At 54.5% G+C, this 24,082-nt stretch overlaps 10 protein-coding genes across 10 annotated transcripts; 7 read left to right on the top strand and 3 right to left on the bottom strand.

Annotated features, from left to right (window-relative positions):
• Positions 1–288: 288 nt before the first annotated feature.
• Positions 289–2,262, bottom strand: BDP81DRAFT_331069 (kynurenine 3-monooxygenase; the record flags this gene model as incomplete). Its single annotated transcript, XM_060585476.1, has 4 exons — positions 289–1,080; positions 1,131–1,547; positions 1,617–1,834; positions 2,151–2,262. 4 exons carry the CDS (start codon positions 2,260–2,262, stop codon positions 289–291), a joined length of 1,539 nt encoding a protein of 512 aa, XP_060440024.1.
• Positions 2,263–3,209: 947 nt separating this feature from the next.
• On the top strand, positions 3,210–4,648 carry BDP81DRAFT_398980 (methionine aminopeptidase; the record flags this gene model as incomplete). The annotated part of the gene is made up of 4 exons (XM_060588527.1): positions 3,210–3,350; positions 3,427–3,828; positions 3,917–4,463; positions 4,527–4,648. 4 exons carry the CDS (start codon positions 3,210–3,212, stop codon positions 4,646–4,648), a joined length of 1,212 nt encoding a protein of 403 aa, XP_060440023.1.
• A 1,772-nt stretch (positions 4,649–6,420) lies between these two features.
• Positions 6,421–7,175, top strand: BDP81DRAFT_330797 (cornichon protein; the record flags this gene model as incomplete). Its single annotated transcript, XM_060585448.1, has 4 exons — positions 6,421–6,521; positions 6,741–6,896; positions 6,960–7,026; positions 7,083–7,175. The coding sequence occupies 4 exons, from the start codon at positions 6,421–6,423 to the stop codon at positions 7,173–7,175; spliced, it is 417 nt and encodes a 138-aa protein (XP_060440022.1).
• An 853-nt stretch (positions 7,176–8,028) lies between these two features.
• BDP81DRAFT_331080 (pre-mRNA-processing factor 17) lies at positions 8,029–9,711 on the top strand (the record flags this gene model as incomplete). Its single annotated transcript, XM_060585477.1, has 2 exons — positions 8,029–9,127; positions 9,215–9,711. 2 exons carry the CDS (start codon positions 8,029–8,031, stop codon positions 9,709–9,711), a joined length of 1,596 nt encoding a protein of 531 aa, XP_060440021.1.
• Positions 9,712–10,787: 1,076 nt separating this feature from the next.
• BDP81DRAFT_475327 (uncharacterized protein) lies at positions 10,788–12,514 on the top strand. Its single transcript, XM_060594732.1, has one exon. The coding sequence runs from the start codon at positions 10,965–10,967 to the stop codon at positions 12,243–12,245; it is 1,281 nt and encodes a 426-aa protein (XP_060440020.1). The 5' UTR covers positions 10,788–10,964; the 3' UTR covers positions 12,246–12,514.
• Positions 12,515–13,006: 492 nt separating this feature from the next.
• BDP81DRAFT_454068 (uncharacterized protein) lies at positions 13,007–14,806 on the bottom strand (the record flags this gene model as incomplete). The annotated part of the gene is made up of 1 exon (XM_060592895.1): positions 13,007–14,806. The coding sequence occupies one exon, from the start codon at positions 14,804–14,806 to the stop codon at positions 13,007–13,009; it is 1,800 nt and encodes a 599-aa protein (XP_060440019.1).
• A 663-nt stretch (positions 14,807–15,469) lies between these two features.
• BDP81DRAFT_398976 (Ureohydrolase) lies at positions 15,470–16,940 on the bottom strand (the record flags this gene model as incomplete). Its single annotated transcript, XM_060588526.1, has 9 exons — positions 15,470–15,672; positions 15,720–15,945; positions 16,000–16,042; positions 16,094–16,115; positions 16,182–16,205; positions 16,256–16,409; positions 16,467–16,573; positions 16,637–16,730; positions 16,788–16,940. The coding sequence occupies 9 exons, from the start codon at positions 16,938–16,940 to the stop codon at positions 15,470–15,472; spliced, it is 1,026 nt and encodes a 341-aa protein (XP_060440018.1).
• A 699-nt stretch (positions 16,941–17,639) lies between these two features.
• Positions 17,640–18,361, top strand: BDP81DRAFT_398975 (uncharacterized protein; the record flags this gene model as incomplete). The annotated part of the gene is made up of 2 exons (XM_060588525.1): positions 17,640–18,157; positions 18,220–18,361. 2 exons carry the CDS (start codon positions 17,640–17,642, stop codon positions 18,359–18,361), a joined length of 660 nt encoding a protein of 219 aa, XP_060440017.1.
• A 244-nt stretch (positions 18,362–18,605) lies between these two features.
• On the top strand, positions 18,606–19,268 carry BDP81DRAFT_284586 (uncharacterized protein; the record flags this gene model as incomplete). Its single annotated transcript, XM_060583019.1, has 1 exon — positions 18,606–19,268. A coding segment is annotated over one exon (663 nt), but the record flags the coding sequence as incomplete, so codon positions are not given.
• A 1,190-nt stretch (positions 19,269–20,458) lies between these two features.
• BDP81DRAFT_115590 (fungal-specific transcription factor) lies at positions 20,459–23,847 on the top strand. The gene is made up of 4 exons (XM_060581539.1): positions 20,459–20,791; positions 20,850–21,528; positions 21,586–22,334; positions 22,387–23,847. Exons 1-4 carry the CDS (start codon positions 20,598–20,600, stop codon positions 23,582–23,584), a joined length of 2,820 nt encoding a protein of 939 aa, XP_060440015.1. The 5' UTR covers positions 20,459–20,597; the 3' UTR covers positions 23,585–23,847.
• The last annotated feature ends 235 nt before the right edge of the window (positions 23,848–24,082 follow it).

The following is a 24,082-nucleotide window of genomic DNA, read 5'->3' as shown; positions in this document are numbered from 1 at the left end:
AAGATTGCAGTCTTGATAGTGAGGGTGGTGTATCGATGAGCGCACTAGCTTTTAACTGCTCACAATGTGGCAAATCAGGAAGCCAGAGTCCAGATATGTAATGTTTGGCCTCTTGAGAGATCAACAAATTGACAATCACCTTTAGATTTCACCAAGAACGAGTTGGAATCTCTGTGGTTTCGCTAGTAAAAGCGGTTCAGCCCTACGGCGGGTATATTGTATTTAGAGTCTTCACGTTGGTAGTACAGAAATCTAAGCAGACACCTTCACGTCACATCACATCAAACCTCATGCCTCCGTAGCCCGGAGCAAATATCGCAAAACCCCCTGCACAGCACTAACAACGACCCTCGGCCTCTTCCACCACAAAAAGACGGCTCCCACAAGCAGCGGACTACACACGAGCGCCTCGAAAGTCTTCATCAGCACCTGGCCCTGGTGATCGCTCTTGGCCACGACCTCAGAGTACCGCTCGTTCCCGAAGCTGACGCGCGAGTACTTTGTCTGCCATCCCAGACCCGGCGCGTACACCGACATCTTCTCCTCGAGCCACTTGCGCAGGCGGTACCGCGGCGACAGCACCGACGCGCGCATCTCGACGTAGTTCTGCAGCGCCAGGTCGTTGATGGAGTGCGCGTCGGGCACACGGTTCGCCGTGTACTCGGCCAGCGCCGCGCCGCGGTGGTATGCGACGGCCGCGTAGGTATCCACGTCCGCTTGGTCTCCTGTCGGGTCGTTGGCTTCGGCTTCCGCCAGCCGGCGGTGCTTGTCGAGGATGGAGAAGAGGATGCGGACGTCTTCTAGGCCTGCGTTCATGCCCTGGCCGTAGAAGGGAACCATGGCGTGCGCGGCGTCGCCGACGAGGACGGCGGAGGCGTCGTAGTGGTGGGGGCTGCACTTGATGCTAATCAGGGGCAGGTGGGGGTTCTGCTTGAAGGATTCGATGAGGTCTGCGGATGGGATCAGGTCTGTTACTCCGGGGAAGTGCTTGTCGAAGAAGGCTGGTAGACTCGACGGGTCTTGTTCAAGAGCCTCTGTTTGGTTGTTGGGTAGGAATAGCGTGCAGGTAAAGGAGCCGTCCTGATGTTTTGTTAGTTGGCTTCACTGGAGCAATGTCTTGAGAAACTTACATCGCTGGGTATGGCGATGAACATGAACTCCTTGCCGGGCCAGATATGCAGGTGATTTGGTGAGATTCTGAATTGCGGCTTGCTGTCCGGCGAGGAAGCTTTGGCAGGCTTGATCTGGAACTCGCACCAGAGGGTGTCGATGTACTCCTGCTGGTAGTTCATCTGAGCAAACTTCATCAGGTGAAATCTGACGGCGGAGTGTGCGCCATCGGCGCCAATCATGAAATCAAAGCCAATCTCAATCTCTTTGGCGCGGCCGGTAGCCGACCCGGACGTCATGTCCTCGAACCACGCCTTGCACTTCTTGAAGTCTGCGCCGGTGAGCTTGTGGCTGAAGAAGAACTTGACATTCGGCATCTCCTCGAGGATGTCGAGCATGCGCTTGTTCAAGCCGGCGCGGTCCACGGCGTAAATGGCCTTGTACAACGATTAGCATGATGTTATAATGGCTGGCATCAGGGGCGAGGCTGTGCTCAGTTGACTCACTCTGCCGTGGACATCGTAGTCCTGCGAAGCCTCGTACAGATCACCTTTCGGGGTCCTGCCGTGGATCATGCGTCCCCGCATGGGAATGGTGGCGCCAAAGACATGTTCCAGTAACTTTGGTTGGCCAGCATTGCGCATGGCGTTGATGCCGCGCTCGGAAAGCGCCAGGTTGATGGACCGGGTGAAGTTTAAAAGCGTTGTTGTGGGTTCTCTAAGGTCTGCATGTTTGTTACTGTTAGTCCGTGTTCAGACTCATATTAACTAGTGGTAGGTAGTTGTGTTGTTGTGTTGCTACTGACGATTGATAACGGCTTCAATCCACAGAGTTGCCGAGATCAGGCTCCTCAGATAAGGCAGAACATCAAACAAACACTATCTGCATCGCATCCACCAACGGGACATCATGGCAAACAAGACTATTGAATGCGGCAATTGGTGGGGCAGGACGAGGGGGAGGATCCATGATCTTCAACGGCGCGCTGAGCCGGGCGGGAACAAGAGATTTGGAAAAAGAAAAGCGACAAGCAAACTTACCGGCTCTCAACTCGTAGATCTCAACCTCGTACCCGCGCTGGGCTGCGTAGAGCGCAGCCAACGAGCCGACGGGGCCGGCGCCGACCACAACGACCTTTTGGTTCTTGGCCATGTTTGCTTGGATGAGAAGTTTACTGGTTTACTGGTGTCTTCTCTCTCTCTCCAGCTTGAAGAATTGGGAGAGGTAACTTGAAGAAGGATTCACATGTAACAGTGGCGTGAGAGGGAACTAAGAGAACTCAGACAACTCGCATGATGATTCGACCCTTTGGCGGGTCAAGCCGGCCGGATGAGAGGATTGAAGGGGGAACAGGCGTCAACGACTTTTTTTTATTTTTAACTTTTTTACTAAAGGTTCTTCTCTCTGTTCCCAACCCCCGATGCCTTGCGCATAGAGCGCAGAGCGGCGCAAGTCGGATTCGGTCGCTGCTCGGTGGTCTTCGGCTCGCGGGTATTCCCCGGAAGCTCCGACAAGGGAAGCTCCGATCGGAGACTTTTTCTTTATTTCAGGTTTCTTGCAATTCGGTTGTTCTTTGGACCCTTGCCGTGGCGCATTTGAATGGAAGTGGCTTACAAACTCAATTGTTTGAACGCTGTCTTATCGTTATCGATAGAAACGTTGACTCTGTTATCGATAAGACAATCGCTGCTATGAGTTCCCGAGATTGAACCGCCCACTAAGAAAAAACAAGTGCCGCCGAGCACTTACAGCTGCCCTGTGCAGATTGGATTGCAGCGCAGCGTGGTGGCTGTTGGCTGCGGGGAGCCGCGCCCAAGCGCCTATCACACGGTGTGGAACATAATATTTCTTTTGTCAGGTCACTTTTTTGTTTGTTCGTAGCCGAATCGTCAAATTTAGGGCGTGTGTTTGAGAAACTGCGCCGCCGCCTCGTCTGCCCGAACCCTGCTCCAAATCCAGGGTCCTCATTCTTTCACTCCTCCACTCGTCGATCATCGTCGAGCAATCTTTAGCTTCTTTTTTCCCGAGTTACCAGGGAATACTTTCTGTACTCGACCTTACCTTGTCGCATACTTTGTACCCCTCCACGACCGCCCACCATGACTGAACCTCCCGCGAAGAAGATGTGTTTGGGCGTCGACTGCCCCAACGAGGCCGGCACCCTCCAGTGCCCGACCTGCCTGAAGCTCGGAATCAAGGGAAGCTTCTTCTGCTCGCAAGACTGCTTCAAGAAGAACTGGGTATGTCGCTCTAACACAGCTGCCATTGCTCATAGCTACATGTCAAGCCACCGCCCCGGCTGACCTCCAATCGCAGGGAAATCACAAGTCCATGCACAAGTCTGAACAGAGTATACTTCACCATGTCCTCCCGCCAAAGGTCGTCTCTAAACCAGATCCAGAGACAGGTGTATTCAACCCGTTCCCGACGTACCCCTTCACCGGACCCCTCCGACCCGTCTACCCTCTGTCCGAACGCCGTACCGTCCCCAAGCACATCCCCCACCCCGACTGGTGGAAGGATGGTATCCCCAAGTACCCGAGAAGCATCCTCAACAGGAACAAGGTCGATATCCTGGACGCCAAGGGAATCGCCGGCATGCGCAAGGTCTGCCGTCTGGCGCGTGAGGTTCTGGACATTGCCGCCGCCGCCGTCAAGCCCGGCATCACCACGGACTACATTGACGAGATTGTCCACAATGCCTGCATAGAGCGCAACGTAGGTTTCACCTCGGGCGCACTTGCTAGGCGTGAATGATATGCGCCGACGAGAAGGATCAAAGAGCTGACAAGATGTGAACCAACAGGCCTACCCGTCGCCCCTGAACTACAACCACTTCCCCAAGTCCGTATGCACATCGCTCAACGAGGTCATCTGCCACGGCATCCCCGACCAGCGCGTGCTCCTCGACGGCGACATTCTCAACATCGACGTCACCCTCTTCTTCGAGGGCTACCACGGCGACCTCAACGAGACGTACTACGTCGGCGACCGCGCCAAGGCGGACCCCGATGCGGTCCGCGTCGTCGAAGCCTCCCGCGACTGCCTCGACGCCGCCATCGCCGCCGTCAAGCCCGGCACGCTGATCCGCGAGTTTGGCAACATTATCGAAAAGATCGCAAAGGAGAGGAACTGCAGCGTCATCCGCACGTACTGCGGCCACGGCATCAACTCGCTGTTCCACTGCCCGCCCAACGTCCCCCACTACGCCAAGAACAAGACGGTGGGCGAGTGCAAGCCCGGCATGACTTTTACTATTGAGCCGATGATTGCGCTGGGCAAGTACCGCGACGTCACCTGGCCCGACAACTGGACGAGCACGACGATTGACGGCAAGAAGACTGCGCAGTTTGGTGAGTGATGTTTTGCACGTGGTTCACGATTCCAAGGGAAAAGAAGCTAATGCAAATGGACAGAGCACACTCTTCTGGTGACTGAGGACGGAGTCGAGGTTCTCACAGCTAGAACGGCCACCTCGCCCGGCGGCAAGATACCGATGCCTGGAACGAACGGCGAAGAGAAGGAGACCACCGCATAATTGACATCATTAGAATGACGAGCATAAGCGAGTACAGTGTAGAGTACGAGAGGCGTTGGGGGAGAACTGATGAGGGCGGAATACGTGGCGAGCGGACGCCGGGATGGTAGCATGGAATGTGAGCAGGCATTGCTCTGGCATAGACGGTGTTTATGGGGATGATGCCACGAAAACAAAAGCAATTGGCGCGACGGGGGTCAAGGGGCGTCGAATATCAAAAACGATCAAAAGTTGACTACGCTGAGAGGATACCACGTGAAGTGTGGCAGGTCTGCCACAACCGTCTGCCACAACAGAGGCGCATTGTCGGTCCGAGAGTACCCTGTCCCATGTAACCGGAGACGACAGCTGTCAAGGGCAGAGGGATGAGCCGGGGATATCCTGAATCGCCGTCATGTTGACGAGAGTTCGTTTTGTCAACCCCACGATCATCAAGGGCCCGGCATCGGCTCTGTTCAAGCCAGCAAGCACGGAAAGCCCGCATTGTTTCTTGCAGAAGCAGACTTTCACGTGATACATATGCTTGGACTATAGCACTGCCCAATTTGCCCGTGACCTAGAAAGGCGCAGATGGAGGGGAGTTGGAAGTTGAACCTGGACCTTCCCAGCCACCCGGTGGAGATAATGCGATGGCTTTCCACCCCGCCGCCGCTTTCGCACTTCACCCGCCGGGCAAGCATCACCGAACGAGGGGTTGCTTGAGCGATAAGTAATGGTAGATAAGATAGCAGAACGGGATCTGTGATTTCATCATAGCTCTCTGTAGTATGGAGGGATGGGATTCGCCGGTCGGATCGCGATAAAAATCTTGCTGCCCTCCTTCACAAGGAAAGTTGATCTTGCCATCCTGGGCCTGCGAGATGTCAATGTCAATCGGTACGTATCTTGCTGACGCAACTGGCACCTGTGAGGTGCACCTCAGTTGGGTGAAAGTGGAGCGGCGCTAAGCCCTTCAGGGGTTTCTGGGGGGGCTATCTGAGCCCCCAGCACTGAACAGCAGCACTGACTAAGGTGAATGTAGTGGGCTGGGCTGGGCTTTGGATGGGCTGGCGGGGAGAGAGGTGAGAGGGGAGGAGCCCTGGAGGGTCCAGTCCCTGTGGCCCACGGCGCTGTTGGAGACCTGAACTGGCTGGCAGTGGACAGTGCCCGCAGGTGAAAGAATCGCGTAGCAGGGCATGGAGCGGCGACTGGCGAACCTCTTTCATCATCATCAGACGGGCCCTGGAGGAAGAGGTTTCCCAAGCCCCGTAACCCACCCTCCCGATTTTCCACGACCCGACTAGTGGCTCCCCCGTCCCTCGCTACGCAACGCTACCCCAACGGGCAAACCAAAGAACCATCGACCAACGGAACTCTCTTCACCACTTCACCTCGCTCTCCCAACTCTGTCTCTCTCAACCACGTGTTGTACTTCCTCCACCTCTTTCAACCACACAACTCTCACAGCTGCCTGACCAACAGACAGACATACAGAACACGTCTGCTTGCCACCTACCTACAGATTATCCGTCGCCGCATACGCAGACACAGAGGCAGAGCTCCATCTGCATCCATCCCTCCTCCTACATCACCCCAGTGACGTCGAAGCATTCCACCTGCCCGCACGCATACAACCTCCAAGCAGCCTCGCGAGCCAAACCAAGGTCCAACGCCGGCCAAAAACCACGAACCGCAACTGCACTCGAACTGCTGCCGTTGTCGCAACTCTATCCTCCCTTCCATCTAACCTCTAAATTTCAAACTCGCGCAGCTCGTTGCCAACCTCCGTCAAGATGTCCGGCGAAGCGTGGTTATACCTCTTCGCGGTGCTGATAAATGCCGTCAACCTGTTCCTCCAAGTCTTCTTCACCATCATGTACAGCGATCTGGAATGGTACGTTGTCCCTCGTCTTATCCTTCCACTTCCTGTTGGGCCACTCTGTCTCCATGCTGCTGCTGCTCTGGCTGCATACGGCACGGCGCCCGCCAGCTTCTTTCCGTGCTCGGACGAGCTCGAGGCTAGGCCGTGCTGCATGCTGCCGAGCGGGCGGACGCGATGAAACTGTCGTCCCATGATCTCTACAATTGGATGCTAACATGACAATCTCTACAGCGACTACATCAACCCCATTGACCTCTGCAACCGCCTCAACACCTACATCATCCCCGAAGCTGCCGTCCATGGATTCCTGACCTTTATGTTCCTGATCAACGGATACTGGGTACCTTTGATCCTGAACCTACCGCTCGTAGCCTACAATGTCAAGAAGTGCGTTCCCCTCCAAGACTCGCCCGGTGGTGGTAGAACTCGAGAAAGCTGACTTGGCTCTAGGATTGTCGACAACACCCACTTGCTGGATGCTACCGAGATCTTCCGCAAGCTGAACGTTCATAAGAAGGTGACAACCAGAATCCACTTCAACGCTAGCTGGCCGTGTCTGACAACCTTGCGCAGGAATCATTTGTGAAGCTCGGCTTCCACCTGATCATGTTCTTCTTCTACCTCTACAGCATGATTGTCGCCCTCATCCGCGATGAGTCCTCTTAAACGGTGGAACCCAACCCTGCGCACAACACACAGGACGGATTCCAGTATATAGATACCATGCCACGTGGACAATAACGGACCAAAAGTACACGCCGATGCGCTGCCATCCTCTAAACGATGCACCACACGGAGCTACTATCCAAGGGGGAGGGGGAGAGGCATCGGGCGGGCAACCGCTAGACATGGAGGGGCAGTCATGATACCAGCAATGCGAGGTGTCAAAAGGAGAAATGACAACTGAGAGATATGGTGTCCCGGAATTACGGGCAGAGATTGGTGTCTCTGTTTGGATTCTGATGATGATGAATGGGAAAGAGAAAACGGAATATCACACACACACACACACACACAAACACACACACGGTGGAAGGGGGAACGAAGGAACGAACTGGGCGGGAAGACGGGTTACGATGCGAAAGACCAAATACCTAGCTGCTTACTTTATGTTGCTGCCAGGCCGGCTGGTCCTGGGAGCGGCGGGTTGCGATAATTGAGTAATGACAGATCTTCTGAATGTCTACTTGACCATTTCTTTGCACCTTTTTGACTTGCTGTCCAGAACTAAACTTTTCCAACACAACTGTTACTTCCAGATATCCTTGAGAGTGAATGTGCTGTGGTGCCAAAGCTACCCAAGCTTTTCCGTGCGCTTGTTTGCGCCTTGAACCCGAGCTTCGAGGTTGGAAACCGCAGATCCCAAGGGTAGCTCCCCAATCCTGACATCAGATCACGTGACACCAACTTTTTGCTGCCGCGACCAGCAAACCAGCACCATTTGCGACCAAACATTGCGACTCGGCGACACAGCCACCTCCACTGCCAATTATCCTACGACAAGACGACAGCACTCACGATGTCGGGCTTTGGAGACTACCCGCCAAACATGGCGCCCCAGGACGCGCTCATCGTGCGACAAGAAGCCGAGCCCGATCACGCAGTCGTCCCCTACACCGGCGAAGACCTCGCCCGACCGCGCGTCGGCCCCGCGAACCCCTTTAAAGACGAATCGGCCCTGACGCTGAAGCGCAAGAACGTGCTCACGGGCAGAGCGGAGGAGACATACATTTCAGAACACACATTCCGCAGCAAACACCGCGCCGTCGAGCGGAAAGGCGGGCCGGAGAGGGAGTACCAGACAGGCGCGGCCGTCAAGGAAGAGAACGCGCGGATACGGTCCGGTCGCGAGGGTAAAGGCGATGCGACTATCGTGGAGGGCGACGGGGCGTACTTGGGTCCCTGGGCTCGGTACCGCCGCGAGGAGTACGAGGTCGTCGGCGAGGGGGAGGCGCTGGCCAGCGACGAGGAGTACGAAGAGGTGACGGACGAGGACGACGACGTGGTGGAGAGCGGAACGGTGCTGCGCGCGCCCGAGGCGGCACTGGCGCGGAGGAAGGAGGTCGAGGCCATGGGCGAGGAGACGACTACGTTCCACGGCGTCGAGGAAACGGATTACCAGGGCCGGACGTACATGCACGTCCCGCAGGACCTCGACGTCGACCTGCGCAAGGAGCCGGGCAGCGTGACGAACTACATTCCCAAGAAGCAGATCCACGCGTGGAAGGATCACTCCAAGGCCGTCACGGCGCTGCGCTTCTTCCCTGGGTCCGGGCACTTGTTGCTCTCTGCGTCGGCGGACAGCACGGTCAAGATTTGGGATGTCTATCACGAGCGGGCGCTGCTGCGGACGTTTTCCGGGCATACCAAGGCGGTGTCGGACGCGACGTTTAATAATGACGGTACGCGGTTCTTGTCGGCGAGTTTCGATCGGCAGATTAAGCTGTGGGATACGGAGACGGGCACGTGTCTGAGCCGGTTCTCGACGGGCAAGACGCCGCATGTGGTGCGGTTTAATCCGTCGGCGGAGCACGCTCACGAGTTTGTGGCGGGCATGTCAGATAAGAAGATTGTGCAGTGGGATACGCGCGCCGGCAACGAGATTGTGCAAGAATATGGTATGTTGCCCCCTTTTGTTTTTTCCCTTTTCCTCCCTTCAAAGACTTGAAGAGAGTAAAATAACGAAGATACTAACACTACACAAGATCACCATCTCGCCGCCATCAACACAATCACATTCGTCGACGAAGGCCGCCGCTTCATGACGACCTCGGACGACAAATCCCTCCGCGCCTGGGACTACAACATCCCGGTGCCCATCAAGTACATCGCCGAGCCCTACATGTACCCCATGACGCGCGCGGCGCCGCACCCGAGCGGGAAATACGTCGCCTTCCAGTCGTCGGACAACCAGATCGTCGTCTACGGCGCCAACGACAAGTTCCGGCAGAACCGCAAGAAGTCGTACCGCGGGCACAACAACGCCGGCACGGCGATTGATGTGAGCGTGAGTCCCGACGGACAGTTTTTGGCGAGTGGTGATACGCAGGGTTTTGTGTGCTTCTGGGACTGGAAGACGTGTAAGATGTATCATAAGTTGAAGGCGGGTGATGAGGCTGTTACGTGTGTTGCGTGGCATCCGCAGGAGACGAGTAAGTTTGTCTCGGCGGGGGCGGAGGGGGATATTCGGTATTGGGATTAGGGTTCTTCTTCTTCTTCTTCTGCTTCTGAAGATGAAGATGCTGCCCGCGTGTTTTGTATTGTATGGTAGGCATTGCTCGGCGTTGGGAAGGGGATCAAAATGATATCGCCCGTCAGTTGTCTCTTCAAAACAGCCATCTTGGTGACTTGGATCTGATCCGTATGGTCTTGGGTCAAATATCGTTTACATTCAGGGAAGTTGTCCCAATCGACAAGCATGGCATGACTGATGAGGCAGAGCACTTGCTCCTTCCATGACCTACCTCCCCCAGGCACCCAAAGGTGTATACCCCTCCTCAATCCCATCCCTCTCACCAGCACAGCAGCGTCCGTCTAGGTCTGCGGGTCAAGTCAAGCTGTGTGCGAGGTGGTCGAGTTGGTTAAAAGGTTAAAATAAAATAAAATACTCCTATGAAGTCAGAGTGCGGGTTGACTGAGGGGCGCGCTGTCCGAGTCCGGGCAGGGACGTGAGTTCCATCGTATGTTCCCCTTTCCTTTCCTTTTTCCTTTTGACTCAGTACGGAGTACTTTTTCTGTTCCCCCTTTTCTCTTCTTCTTCATCTTGCTATTTTCAAATTTTTATCTCTAGACTTGAACATTTCACAATCATGTGAGTTTGACCATTAGATGATGTTGACTATCCAAGGGTATGTTTTCTTCGTAATATGCTGGCGTCGCTGCTTCCGCCTGACTTCAAGGCGGACTACCTATCGAGACATTAACCCATCTCAGCTCAAGGAAACCGGGGTTAAATTTAGCCAAATACCAGCCGCAATGTCTAGCCCACTGGACCACCACGCACGGGAGAGGCATTTTAATTAGCGCGCGCCTTTTGACCGGCTCAACTTGCTAGAACTCGTCTGCACGCGCGACGCACGCTTTTCCGATGAGTTTCCCCGCTAATTCAGGGGAGAGAGAGGCACGGGAGAGGCATTTTGGGGGGATGTACCGGAATCGGACTACGTTTAATGTGTGTCAGACGCGGCCGGCCGCGTTCCGATGCGGCCTTGGTACCCCAACGTTATGTACCTGTATGCGTGTCTCACTGCTTTGGGAGGGGGATGATCTCGTAACATCGTACGGTGACGGAGGGGGAGGGAATTCCAGATATCACATAGTCCTGTTCCTCAACTTCCGTGATGGGATGATGTTGACTACCGATCCAATTCAATTCAATCTTTTCCGAATCTCAGCTCGGGGTTGACACGGTCACTCACTTCTGAGAATCATTTCAGAGCTAGAAGGCAAGAGAGTATGGATTCAGTCTATTGGGATATCTTCCCCGACACAGAAGACACGGAGGACACGGAGAGCGAAGAGGAAACCAACGACAACGCCTGTTCGTCAGACATCAAGGTCCCCTGCGACAGATGTAGACGCAAGAGACGCTCCTCATGTAAACGCTGCAGGGACCGCCAGCGCCAGCTTCAACTTCAACACCAGTCAAATCCACACCCTCATCCTCGGAGGAGGCGAAGATCGTCTCTCGAAATCGCATGCTTTCCAGATCGCTCCTCCTCCTCGTACTCATCCTCTTCTTCAAATCCATCACATCCATCACATCCCCCTCACCCCTCACCACTAAATTTCTCTACCTCTACCACGGCGCAGGACGCAATCCCAGAAGTCACCCTCCAACAACCAGACGACGCCCCAGACACAACAACGCAGAAGAGCACGCTCACCGTCCCTGGAGGTCCGACGTTTGCAGCAGTATACACCAACTCCCCATCCTGGATGTCGACGTATACCTCGTCAACCTGCGCGACGACATACACCACCACGCACGAACGCACCCGCAGAGACGGCCTCGGCAGCGGGGAGAGGGGTGCCAGCGACGGGACGGGAGACGGGTGGTTGGACGTCCGGAGGCGGAGGAGGCCGCCTTATCCTAGACGTCCGAGGACTGTGAGGCGATGGGACGGGGAGGGGAGGTCGTCGATGACTGCGGTGGCGTCGCCGGGGACGAGGTCTAGATGGGGTGAGGAGACGGTTGAGGGGTGGGATGAGGGGGAGATGGAGAGCGGGAGTTATTGTGTTGTTGAGGGGGCACGGTGGGAGGAGCAGAGGTTTATAACGTCGTCGAGGAGGGCGGCTCAGGGGATGGGAATGGCGAAGGGAGGTGCGCGGAAGGGGAGGAGGGACGCGTGGAGGCGTGTTGTTGGGTATGGTGGCAAGAGGAGGACGAGGGCGGTTCCGTTGATTGAGCCGCCGAAGCCGAAGATTGTTTTCGATTTGCTAGTGATGAGGATGGGGATTTCGACGACGGGATCGGGGGAGGGAGGGGGAAAGGGGGGGTTGTGGGGGTTGTCCTACGTGGAGGGGAGAGGGCATTCCCGGGTCGTGTTTGCGATGGCATATGTGAGGGGGACGGCGCATGTGAAGGGCCTTTGGGGGTTGTTGAGTGATAGATGTGAAGACACTCAGGGGTTCTTGGGGTCTGGTGCTGACGGAGGGGCTTGGAGCGTCATGTTGAGATATCTTGGGGGGATCCTTGGCTTCTCTAGGCGTGAAGGACAAGATGAGGTGGATTAAGTTGTTCAATCTGGAAGCGAGTTTGGAATTACAGATACATCAAAGACTGCGCTCCATGATTATTTAAGAACACATGCACCGTTCCGTTGGTAACCTGAGAGGTCATCATGCCACCTTCCCCTCAGTCCCGAAATTTCCATGATATTTTGCTCTCTATCACTGATATGGTTGAATCGAACCTACTTCTGCTTGATCAGAAAAAAATCTTGAAGGCCGCTCGTGACCCTCAATGATGGGCCGCCCTATGTTCAGTCTAGAATACCCATGAGATTAAGGTCCTCAATGACCAGTGTAGGTATATCCAACCCAGGTTTCATTAGCCAGATGAGGGTAAAATCATGGTAGCGATAGCCACATCGGCCCCTGAAGCTATCCCCTGCGGAGGGCGAATACCACAAGGCTGCAACAGAGAGAGACGCGGGCACTTTTATGCTTTTGTGGCAGTTCCCAGAAGAGGAAATCTAAGGGCTTCTCGCAAGAGACCCGTCAAGAAGTCCGACACCACGGTCAGGAATCCTACTACAGATTCAAAAGAAGTCCAAGGCAATGGGAACGAAGCAGACCATCATTACGGACGACGACAACGAAGACGTCGAGAAGAGAGACAGGAAGAAGGCGCTAGTCAAAAAGCAACACATCACGAAGACGGCACATTCTTTCATAATTTACCTCTTTTCCTCAAATATGGAAGTTCTCCACGTCTATCAACAAAAGATTACTCCTAGAAGATCGAAGCAGGCACTTCCCTAGGCGGGAGCAGCCTACTTCTGACTTCGAAGGCCAGTTCTGGTTCCTGGCACCGCTGGCACCGCCGGCTTGACAGGCTTCTCCTCTGCGTCGGGCTTAGCCTCTTCCTCCTTGACGTCCTCCTTGACGTCCTCCCTGTCATTCTTCTTCTCCGTCTCTTCATCGTTCTTTTCGAGCTGCTCCTCTGCCTTGTGTTTCTGGCCCTTGGGCTCTGTAGTCGTCTTTTTGGATGTGGTAGCAGGTTTTTTGTTCGTAGTGTTGGATCCCTTGACCGTTCTGGCCTTCTTGATGGGTCTCTTGCTAGACTCATCATCTTGGCTCATCTTTCCCTCATCTTTGCCGTCCTCTTCGATCTCCTCTTCTGCCTTGCGCTTCTGGCCCTTGGGCGCTGTAGTCGTCTTCTTGGGGACGGCAACAGGCTTCTTAAGCGTGGCTTCGGACTTCTTCGTTGTTCCGGCCTTCTTTGCGGGTCTCTTGCGAGAGGGTTGAGCGTTTTCATCATCTTGGCTCTGCTTCTTCATCTCTTCGTGGTCCTCTTCGGGATCCTCCTCCGCCTTGCGCTTCAGTGCTGACGACGCAGTCGTCTTCTTGAGCGTAGTATTGGTAGATTCAGCGGGATTCTTCTTCGCCTCTGTGTCGTCCTTCTTCGGTTTAACTTGCTTTTTGACGAGCGCCTTTCTCTCCGTCTTCTCCTGCTTCTTCGGGTCTCTCTTTTCGCAATCCTTGTCGTCAGACTCTACTTCCTCAGACTTTCTCTTGGAACCAGCCAAAGATGACGCGTTAGGGGTAGCTCTGGTCGAGGAGCTGATAGAGCGACCACCCAAGGTTGGTGCGATACTCTTGACTGCGTCGCTCATCTCGATGCTGGGAAGGGGAGCTGCCGAGCCCGTCCGCGAGGTCCGCGAGCTGCGACTGCTTCTGGGACCCCATGCGCCGGGGAGACGGCTGGGACTCGTCGGTCCACTAAAGTACGACGAGTGACCAGGCGGGAAGAGGCCGGGCAGGTTAGGTGGCTTGCCAATGACATCCTCGATGGTGACCTCGACCTCTGCGATGCGGCGCTCGTTCCTGGCGCCGCGGGAGTCGGTGACCTCCTGTTTCTCCTCGAGCTTGTCCTGCTGGTCTTCAAGCTTGTCCTGGCGCTTCTTGGTTTTGGTGTTAGTTTTGCGAACTTCCGTTTTCAGAACCTTGAGTTGGGCTGAGATGGTGTCTTGCCAGCGGATGAGATTTACCTGGGTCTTGTAGACGAGCTCCTCGCCCATGTCGAGGCGCGCTCGTAGGGCTTGGATCTGCTCGAGGCTGGAGTTGCGAGGGTGGAAGTCTACCAGGATCGGCTTTGATGACTTCATCAGGGGGTACTTATGGGGTGACGCCGCGAGGTATCGCTTGCGTTCGGCTTTGGCTGGGGGCGTTCTCATGGGCGTGAGCTTCATTTTGGTAGGAGGCGTGCTGGGCGGAGTGCTCTTGGCGAGAGTCTTCTTGACTGGTGTTGTGAACTTGGCCGAAGCGGCGTACTCAGTTGGGGGTGTGCTTTGAGTTGGAGATGTGCTCTCAGCAGGGGATGTGGCCCTGGATGGAAATGGGGAGGCGATGTCGTCTCCCTCCTCTTCGTCCTCTGAAGGTGAATATTCCTCAATCCCATCTGCGGTCGGATCATACTCCGTGCTTGGGCTTCGGGAGGGCTGGATCTGATATTGACCAATATTCTCTCCAGTTGGGCCAGCGAGGGCGGTCCTTCCTCCCGAAAAACCAGTTTCCGGGGAGGAGCTCGGCGCCATATTGGCTCCAGACACGAGATATGCTGCTACCTTCATGATGTAGGCAGGATGAGTATGATTGTGAATGAGATGATTTGGAGAAGATGGAAAGTAGGGAAAAGGGCGATGTGAAATCTGAGTTTGGGGCGGTTGCTGTGTGAGTGCGGGTGTGTGTGAGCGTGGATTTGCGCGGGTGGGTGGTTGAGTTGAGAAAGTTACGAGAGCGCCGACAGACGGGAGAAAGGACTCGACCAAGAGGGTTTTTGAAGAAGGCGCCTCACCACCCGGCCTTACCAGGCGCCCACTTGTTCAGGGTTTCCAAACATATTCTTCAAAGGGTCCCCGGGTTGTTTCTTCACCTCGGTCAATGGAAACAAAGGCCCATTTTCTTTTCACCGGCGGTAAAGATTCAACACAAGCTGCAGAACTCCTTCAAAGGCATTGTTTCCCACCATTGTCTGATTGTTCCCAAGTCATCGAGTCCTTCTCACAATGAACGCAGCATATACACAGTAAAAGCTTGGCTATTCGAAGCCCCTTACATAGTGAGAGATATCATCTTGATCGGTCACTTTGGCCCGCATACGACGCGACTTCCCTTTTCAGTTTCCTCCCCATCGTGCCTTCCCTGAGCTGGCCGCCAGACTCAGACCAGTATTTTGCATCAAACTGAGTACCTCGTCTCACTTTTCCAAAGCTGTTTCTACCAGCAACTAGAATTTACTGGACAGGCTTTAGGACCATGAGATCGATCAACGAATACGCAATCTCGGCCGCGGCGAGCACAGTCGTCTCCCCGTTATTATCGTAGGCAGGTGCGACTTCGACTACGTCGGCACCCACAACAGAGAGGCCCTCGAGGCCATCGAGGATGGTAAGAAGCTCTCTTGTAGACCAGCCACCCGGCTCAGCAGTACCAGTTGCTATGAAAGGTCAACTTCCATTGAATAATCACGTCCAATCGACTCACCGGGCGCAAAGGCCGGATCAAGTACGTCTATATCAACACTGATATAGACTCGAGAGTCTCCGACTCGCTCTTTGAGCTTCGAGATGACACCATGGGCCCCGAGCTTATCCAAGTCGCGTGCGGTGATAATCTCGAAACCACATCGGACGTCGTTGCGCAGATCACCCTTTCGTCGGATCAACGAGGCTCTGATCCCCGCGTGGATTGAGGTATTCAAGATCAGATGCTGGGCTTGTCAGCTTCTTGTGAGGGAAATCTCGACTGGCGCAACCAAAAGTACCTCTTCGTGGGCAATATGAAGGAACGTCCCATGGTTAAGACCACTACTGTCGGTCAGAATGCGCCGGTGGGTATGAGTGCATGCCTCCACTTACGCGTAGTCGGATATCCCACCACCTGAAGCGCGAAAAGGCGGTCCACGTCAACTTCCAGGGCATCAGAGCTTAGCAGGTGACGACTTACCCAAGACTAAGGGATCCCAGGTGTCTTTGTAAATGGTAAGCTAGGTACGATGATCTTCTATCAGAAGTACTGACCGATGTGACTATCAAAGTGAATGACAGACACGGGGCCCCATCTCTGGTAGGTCGACCGTAAGGCAGACAGCGTCGTCGTGTGGTCTCCTCCGAGCGTGAGTATCCTCGGCGTGGTTGACACCGATGAGTTCGCTGCCGGTCTGCCCGAAATGACCTTCACTCCTGTATTTAGCTCCTACTTTCGAGATTACGCTGTAGGACATGACTCAACGGTGTGGGCTTTGTCTAGAAGCTTCAGAGAAGCCGTGTTATCCAGCCAGGTCAGACGGGCATCGCCACAGTCTACGACGGTCGCCCAGTCTTGCAAAGGGTTTCTTCCTAGTGACCATATCTTGTCAGATGAAGAAATTTATTGATAAGAAGCCCATGCAGAAGATTTACCCGTGTACACGCTCCATTCCCCCGGCGACTTTCTCTGACTCCCGCTTCGAATGGCAGGCGGACCAAACCGAGCTCCCGGACGGCCAGTGGTAGTCTGCCCCGATAGTCAGACGATGGTTTTGTGAATTATAGATGATAGAAGTATAGTTACTGTGTCGTGTGACGCGCCAAAGACCGCAATGTCATACTTATGACTCTCTGCATGCTCATCAGAGAAGCAGTCTACAAAGGGCAAGTTGGCAAAGGTTCTCAGACCGGCAAATGACGTAGCGCCGTAGATATTTATATCATCATTGTTATCCATGCCCAATGGCACTTGATGACCATGAGGTGACTGGAGGTTGTCAAATGCTTGGTGGGGGACCTTCCAACTAGCCCCGCCCTGGATGTGAAGGAGGAGGAGGGAAACACGAAGCAATGACAAAGTGTACATCTTTAATCAAGAAAGGCAGTTTCTTCAAATTTTTGACTTATTGTAAATTGGCTTTCAAACAGAAGGATTGAGATAATTCTTGTTTTCTTAAAGGAACAAATGCATTGCTTGCCGTTTGAACAGAGGCATGTCAACGTCATCGTCTCATTGGCCACCTCCCCCTGTGCCTTATCGCGACCCCTCAATGAGCTCGGCACCAGCCACATGTTCGTGTAAGTGGAGGTGTGGCTTGATTCCCCAGAACCGCTCTTCCTTCCCATTAAAAGACGTCGATTTCGAAGGGAAAGAACGGCTGGGGTGATGATGGTCATTCTCAAAATGGAACATCTCTAAGGTACATGAGGCAACTTACTGGAGGGCATGGAGCCTGAGGCGGATGATGCGACTCGAACCTCCCGCCAACATCATCCATCTACCATGCCCTCGACCGTCAACCTTTGCATCAGGCATCAGTCACTCTCGTCGCATTCCATCTTTCCTCTATTGCCAGGTCATCTCTGACCAGGATCCTCTTGACCACCCTGTTTTTTAAGTATACTATAGATTTGGAATACACCTCTATCCTTCTCCATGTCGAACGACATATCATCCTCTCGACCCACAGCCACGAGCTCCCGCCCATGTAAGACCCTTCGGAAGCGAGTAAAGTTCCAGCAAAGTGAGCACGATGGCGCAGTCGACGATGACGATAACACGGAAGAAGGACCCCCGCGGCCACTTCCCAAGAGCGACTACAAGTCCCTATACAAATGGTGGAATGACGAATACCGCCTAGTCGCAGTCTGCGTTATCGGAGCCATCGTCCTAGGAATCATCTTCAAGACCTACAACAACGAGCCGATCCCCCAACTGATGAATGGCAATCTCGACTTCGATGTCATCATTGTAGCCATGTTCACCTGCGTTCGCGTCGCCATGAGTGGAATTGTCGAAACCTCCATCAGCCAGTCTGCCTGGATATGGGTATCTGAAGCCCGGCAACGTCGCACCAACGACAGCCGAGCCAGGTTGGAAGACTTCAAGATATACGACGAGGCGTCGCGCGGACTTTGGGGCAGCCTGTATCTCTTGTGGCGATTGAGAGGAAGGTAGAGCCGTGGAACGCCTGTTCTCCTTGCCCCGGGTATCATGCTGACTGACAGCGTGCCAGACATCTTGCTTGTATCGGCGCCTTGATTGTTATCCTTGTTCACGGACTCGAGGCATCCTCCCAGCAGCTTTACCGGTATGAGGGCAAGTCACAAAAAATCGACCAACCCGAAGTCGCGGCACCCGAGAGAAGCGATTTGTAGGACTACACTGTCTCCCGCGGCCTTGATCCACGTAGGTGGCGGTGCATCGCTTGACACGTATAGTACTCGCTAACGCGTAGCAGTACCGGTCCTCAACGTGACCACCAAAGCCGCTGTATACAGCGGGATCCTCTCCGTGGATGTCAAAACCCTTGATCTCGATTGCTTTGGTATCAACTGTACGTGGCCCATCATACCAACTGTGGCAGTCTGTGGCGAATGCAATCCTCTTGAAATGAGGACTATATGTACCGACAAGTCGCAGACGTGCCGGTACAGCTTGCCCAAAGGCACGTCGGTGGAGATCAGCCGAAATGCCCCGACCACTGAGCGATTCAAGACGGCCGCATCGGAGGGCATTATCCACCGATTCAATTCAACGACACAAACATACATATCCGTTTTCGACGTCCTGTGGGTCAGGAAAAGCAAGCGAGAGACGAAAAGTGTTGCTCAGGAATGCGCCCTGTGGTTCTGCATGAAGAGCTTCGACTTCAATATCACCGAGGGCCACCTTAAGCAAAATATCACCTGTCGTTGGCCCACGACGCGGTTTGAACTGAGCAACAGCGCGCACGGGGACGAATACGTATTTGTCGATATCCCAAAACCCATGCACACTGCACCAGAATCAAGATACAGCGTCTCCAAAAAAGCATTGGTTGCGCTGCGGAGGTTCGTAGACCCGCTTGTCGAGACAACGTACGAGAAGCAGAACACGACCATCAACTTTTCGTCAGTTTGGGCCGAAGGGATCTACAACGCGAGAGAAAAACTGCCGGAATGGATTGACCGATTTAGCATCAGTCTGACGAATGAGGTACGACTCCACGGCGAAGTTCGGGGCAAGGACCGACATCGATATACCGGACGTGCGTATGTGGAGGTTCAGGTCATTGTCGTAGACTGGATGTGGATGTTGTTCCCGACAGGCCTCATCATCATCAGCATCTACCACCTCTTTCACACCATCATCAGAGGCGCTCGCGACGGCATATCGGTGTGGAAAAGCGATTCGTTGCCGATGCTCTTTTGTCGGATCGATGCCTCGATTCTCGCAAAGGTCGGCGATGGCATGGATGTGCCCAACGGACTGGATGAAGCTGTCGGTGATGTGAAGGTGTGCTTATTGAGGGAAGATGATGGCGACTGGGTGTTCAAGCCAATCGAAAGCGAGGAGTCGTCTTCTTCATCGTCGTCCGAATCTGATTCTGGATTCTGACTGAGAAGCATCGTGGCGGTCCTAGTCAGAAGTCAGAATTGGCGGTGGTACGCATTGATACGATACATCATTTCATCCTAAGAGCTCCTCCACCGAACAAGGGCCATTGACGTAAAGAAGTGTGAGCCTGCGAGGTGTGTGTCTCTCTTTAATTCCGCGTTCTGTGGTCCCTGGCATGGCTGGGCGGAAGAACTCCGAAAGCTCGGGGCTCATCGTCCATGATGACGCTAATGACTCGACCCCAGCCGTCAGTCGGGGAATAGGTTCATCATGTTTGATTGGTCTGCATCGCCGAGCTCTTGTGGAGTTCTATGTTGAGTGACCGTAAGTCGCCGCGGCGACTCGGCAGAGGCGGTCGGCAAAGAGATGTCCTCGAATTGACTGACTCTCATTTGCTATGTCAAATTCAACCCTCCACTTCGCAGTTTCGCAGTCTTCGGCCCCAAGTTCTAGCCCCATGTCCAAGGTAAAGCACTACCCGTTCGGCATGCAGTTCCCTGTGACTCTGTGAGGGTGAGCGGATTACAGATCATTAGTGTTTGTGCCAAGTCGACGGAAGAGACGAGTCGGAGTAGGAGATTGAAAGAGAGAAGGCCGATTCCGATCATTCCGACACAGACCCGGCACAGGCTTGGATGATAGCTTCCCCTGGTCACAGCTCCCGGCTCTGCAGGATGCCAACTCAGGCTCGAACTCCGTGTCGTCGTGTCCACCACCACGCCGTCCCCCAGACATCTAGCGTCAAAGGATCGTCGACGGCTCCAGACCCCAGAATTTCGACTCCAGAGTTGCCTTGCAAGCCTTTCCCCTCTTCCCCACACCCCGCAAAGTGTTCCTGTCTTCCGTCTTTGGTCAAGTCGCTGAGCCCAGGTCTGGGAATCTCAACTTTTTCAACTCTTTTCGCGTCATCTGGTCCCGTACCCGGTCTCTGTAGACGACCTTCCCCTTGCTCCAATTCCTTATCTTGCGGATCCCCAGTGAAGAACCCTCCTTGCGCGATCCAACGTCTAGATAATGGCATCTGAGACCACACCTCCCGAAGCTTCCAAGCCCAAGTCGCAAACCAAGGTCCGCAAGCGCGCACCAAAAGCCTGTCTATCATGTCGCGCTCGCAAAGTCAGATGCGACGTGTCTCAGCGAGGTCGCCCATGTATGAACTGCTACCTCGACAGTGAGAACTGTGTTGTCACTGGGCGGGCGTCACGGTTGTGAGTGAACTGTAATCTTATCCTGCCTCGTTGGTAATACTAACCCGGCGAACAGTAGAAGAGCACAACAAAGAGATGGCGTCGACAATGCGGAAGGCGCATATCCGCAGTACGACGCAGAGGCCGGCGAGCAACTTCTTGTCGTAGATCCCATCACAGCAACGAGCGACGATTCTCGGCCTATTCCCTCAAACGAATCAGACGCCCAGCCACAAACCTGCAATCATTCACACGGCGACGACATCACAATACCAGCAGCCACCGATCGACCAAAGAGCCCGGTGGTCAGTAACAGCAATGTTCAGCATGAGCATCCCAAGCCAAGTGGTCACCACGCCCGCCCTTCGGTCGCGTCGACAAGCACGTACGAAGCTTTTCCTTCCAATTCCTTACCGTTGAACAATCAACCCTTCACGACGCCATATACCGCCGGACAACAGAACACAATGGGGATAGACGTGACATACTCCTTTTACCCGTTCCTAGCACTGGGTAATCTTCACGGAATACCACCACAGGACGTGAACTATCTGGAGCTCCAGGGATGTCTCAGGGTGCCAACGCGCGCCATTCTGGACGAGTTTGTTCAGCAGTATTTCTTGCATGTGCACCCATTGCTGCCAATGATCAATGAGGGCGACTTTTGGGATTTCTACTGTGTGAATCCTACCAGTTACGTGGCTGGCGAAAAGCTCTCACTGCTCGTCTTCCAGGCAATGCTGTTCGCGTGTTGCAACGTACGTCATTCCAGTCAATCTTACAGCTTCGCAGTACGCAATTCTGACATCAAATAGTTTGTCTCCCGCCAGACTATCAAGACTCTCGGCTTTCCCACAGTACGAGCCTGTCGCGCCGCTTTCTACAGACGGGCCAAGCTTCTTTACGACCTCGAATCCGAATCGTCTCCCCTCGCAATCTCACAGGCCTCACTCCTCCTCTCTTTCTGGTCTTCGCCTACGTCCCCGGCTTTCCGCAAATCTAATACAGCGTGGCTCTCCATCGCGATTCAAAATGCGAAAATGGTCGAAGCCCATCATTACGCCACCCGCACAGCATCTCCCAAGAAGCGCAACCTTCTCAAGCGGCTCTGGTGGTGCTGTATCATTCGCGATCGAATTGTCGGTCTAGGCCTCCGCCGCAGTCTGCAGATCACGCGGAGTCATTTCACTTTTGACGCTAATGAAAGTCTTGGGTATTCGGACTTGGCGGGTGAGACTGAGAGGAGCAGAGTGTACAACCCAGGCACGAAACGGTGCTTGGCTGAGATTTTGGAGCAACTAGTCGAGCTCTGTGTCGTGCTGACCGACATCCTCATCCTGGTGTTTCCGCTCGACGATAGGCCGGGATGGGGCAGAGAAATGCGAGCCGAAGAACAGGACAAGGTACGAGTGTGTAAAGTTGCGCTACAGAGATGGTACAAGGGCGTGACGATGAGGTTCCCCATGTTTGGTGGCGGTTCTGTCGCGAGGATGAAGGCTCCTGGAAACGAATTCCAACACGACTCAGTGATATTATACACCAATTTGATGTACATGTACTATCAGTAAGCTGCTCCTTGGATCCAACCTTACTAACGGTCACTAACCTCTGCTCAGTTCCTCTCGAGTTGTTCTCAGTCACCACGAAGTCCTTCACCTCGCCATCACCGCCGCGGCGCCATCGTTCAACGCCATCCCGACCTCCGATCTCATCATCATTGGAGAGAACCGACACGAGCTTCAGGATGCGGCTTCCGGGGTAACAGAGTGTCTCAAGGAACTAATTCATCTTCGACTCGCACGATGGTTACCCATCAGCGCTGTGGCCTGCACCGCTTTGCCGTTGGTCCTGCACATCCTCGACGTCAAATTATCGGCCTCCTCACGATCCTTCGACCCCAACACACAATCAGCGCTCAAGCAACATCGCTTGAACATCCTGATAGAGGCAATGAAGACCTACCAACCGCAGTACGATGGCGTCGACTGGGTCAGCGAGACGATTCGGCACATTGTCAATTTGGCGCAGATCGAATCGCCAGCACCAGGGGAATCTGCGAACGCCACCCCCGGCGGCGCAGTCATCGCAGATTGGACCGACATACTCGCCTCTCAACCCTCCTCTTACCTCCGCCTAGCCCTGACGATGGACCTCTCCCTCAGCAAAGGTCGGCTTCCCGAGGACGGTGACTTCCCAGTCAGTCTCCGGGGCCTCTTCACGGGGGGGTTCAATCCTCTCAAGGCGCTCCTCGAGCGTAAGCGAATCGAGAGTAGGGACGCAAGCCGGGATGCGAGCGGGGGGTTCTCCGAGGCTGCTGAACACGCCGAGGACCGTATGACGGACTTTGACGCCGCGGCGATGCGTGTCAACTTGTTCCGAATGCAGCCGGCGGGAACTGTAGCGGCCATCCCATCAGATGACGACTCGACATCGCCCACATCGGCCGGAAGCCATAGCCAGGACAGCGTCACGGACGATACTTCACCGCGCACCGGGGGCGAATACCAAAGCAGCTGCGACGTCAACATGGCAGACCGCCCGCCATCAGAAGGGATCGATGGTCTCGCGGCCGAGGTCCTTGCCGCCTTTCCCCTGGACGATCAGTCTGCGAGTGTGGCTGGCGACTTTGACGGCATGTACTTTGACGGTATGCCGGGGCACGATGGACCCGGGGGGTGGATCGAGACGGCGTGGAACGAGCTTACGCAGCACTCTGCTGCGCCGGGGTCCGGTGAGGATCGTGGGGATCGGGATACGGCGAGAGTGCTGCTTGATGCGTTGAGGGAGGGGGAGTTGGCGGAGTGTGCTGTTTGAAGTGGGAGTAATGTATGAAGAAGATTGATGACCTGATGACTTGATGTATGTTTTCGTTGCTTGGGATGTGTAGATGGATGGACTTTTGACATAATACTTGATATATGGTACTCGGTAGGCAAGCCTCTATCACCAAAAAAAACTGTATGGTTTTCATCTTGCTGGCGCATGAACTCGGGTTTCATCATTCCTACGATGTGAGTTGTTCCAGTCTCACATCTCTGCTTCTCCACGTCAACTCGAAGCACCGACAACGGCCACACAGCCGGGCGATGTGGTTCTCCCCCGCACGATGCAACGTTCGCACTTGGGGTACATGAACCCCTAGATTCTCCAAGTCCCCTCTCCAAAGTACGCTGCACTCACACCCGGCCAAGGATGTTTGGATTTTAAGTTGGCGCGCCGTGGTATGTCGATCTCGGTCTTCGGTGGAGAATCACGGCGAAGTGGATGTGCCCTGGATATCCGTGTCTCGCTATACCGGTGTTGAACGTGTTC

Source organism: Colletotrichum phormii, assembly GCF_030913505.1.
Source record: "Colletotrichum phormii strain CBS 102054 chromosome Unknown BDP81scaffold_26, whole genome shotgun sequence".
NCBI lineage: Eukaryota > Fungi > Ascomycota > Sordariomycetes > Glomerellales > Glomerellaceae > Colletotrichum > Colletotrichum phormii.
Note: the sequence above shows the minus strand (reverse complement) of the source record. Positions and strands in the feature narration are given on the sequence as shown.

What these genes read in the sequence shown, in the direction of transcription:
- BDP81DRAFT_475327 (XM_060594732.1), top strand. Translation starts at nt 10,965, where the DNA reads ATGGATTCAGTCTATTGGGATATCTTCCCCGACACAGAAGACACGGAG.
- BDP81DRAFT_115590 (XM_060581539.1), top strand. Translation starts at nt 20,598, where the DNA reads ATGGCATCTGAGACCACACCTCCCGAAGCTTCCAAGCCCAAGTCGCAA. An exon ending in ACTGGGCGGGCGTCACGGTT is followed by an intron (nt 20,792 to 20,849) that starts GTGAGTGAACTG and finishes GGCGAACAGTAG; the next exon opens with AAGAGCACAACAAAGAGATG. An exon ending in TGCTGTTCGCGTGTTGCAAC is followed by an intron (nt 21,529 to 21,585) that starts GTACGTCATTCC and finishes GACATCAAATAG; the next exon opens with TTTGTCTCCCGCCAGACTAT.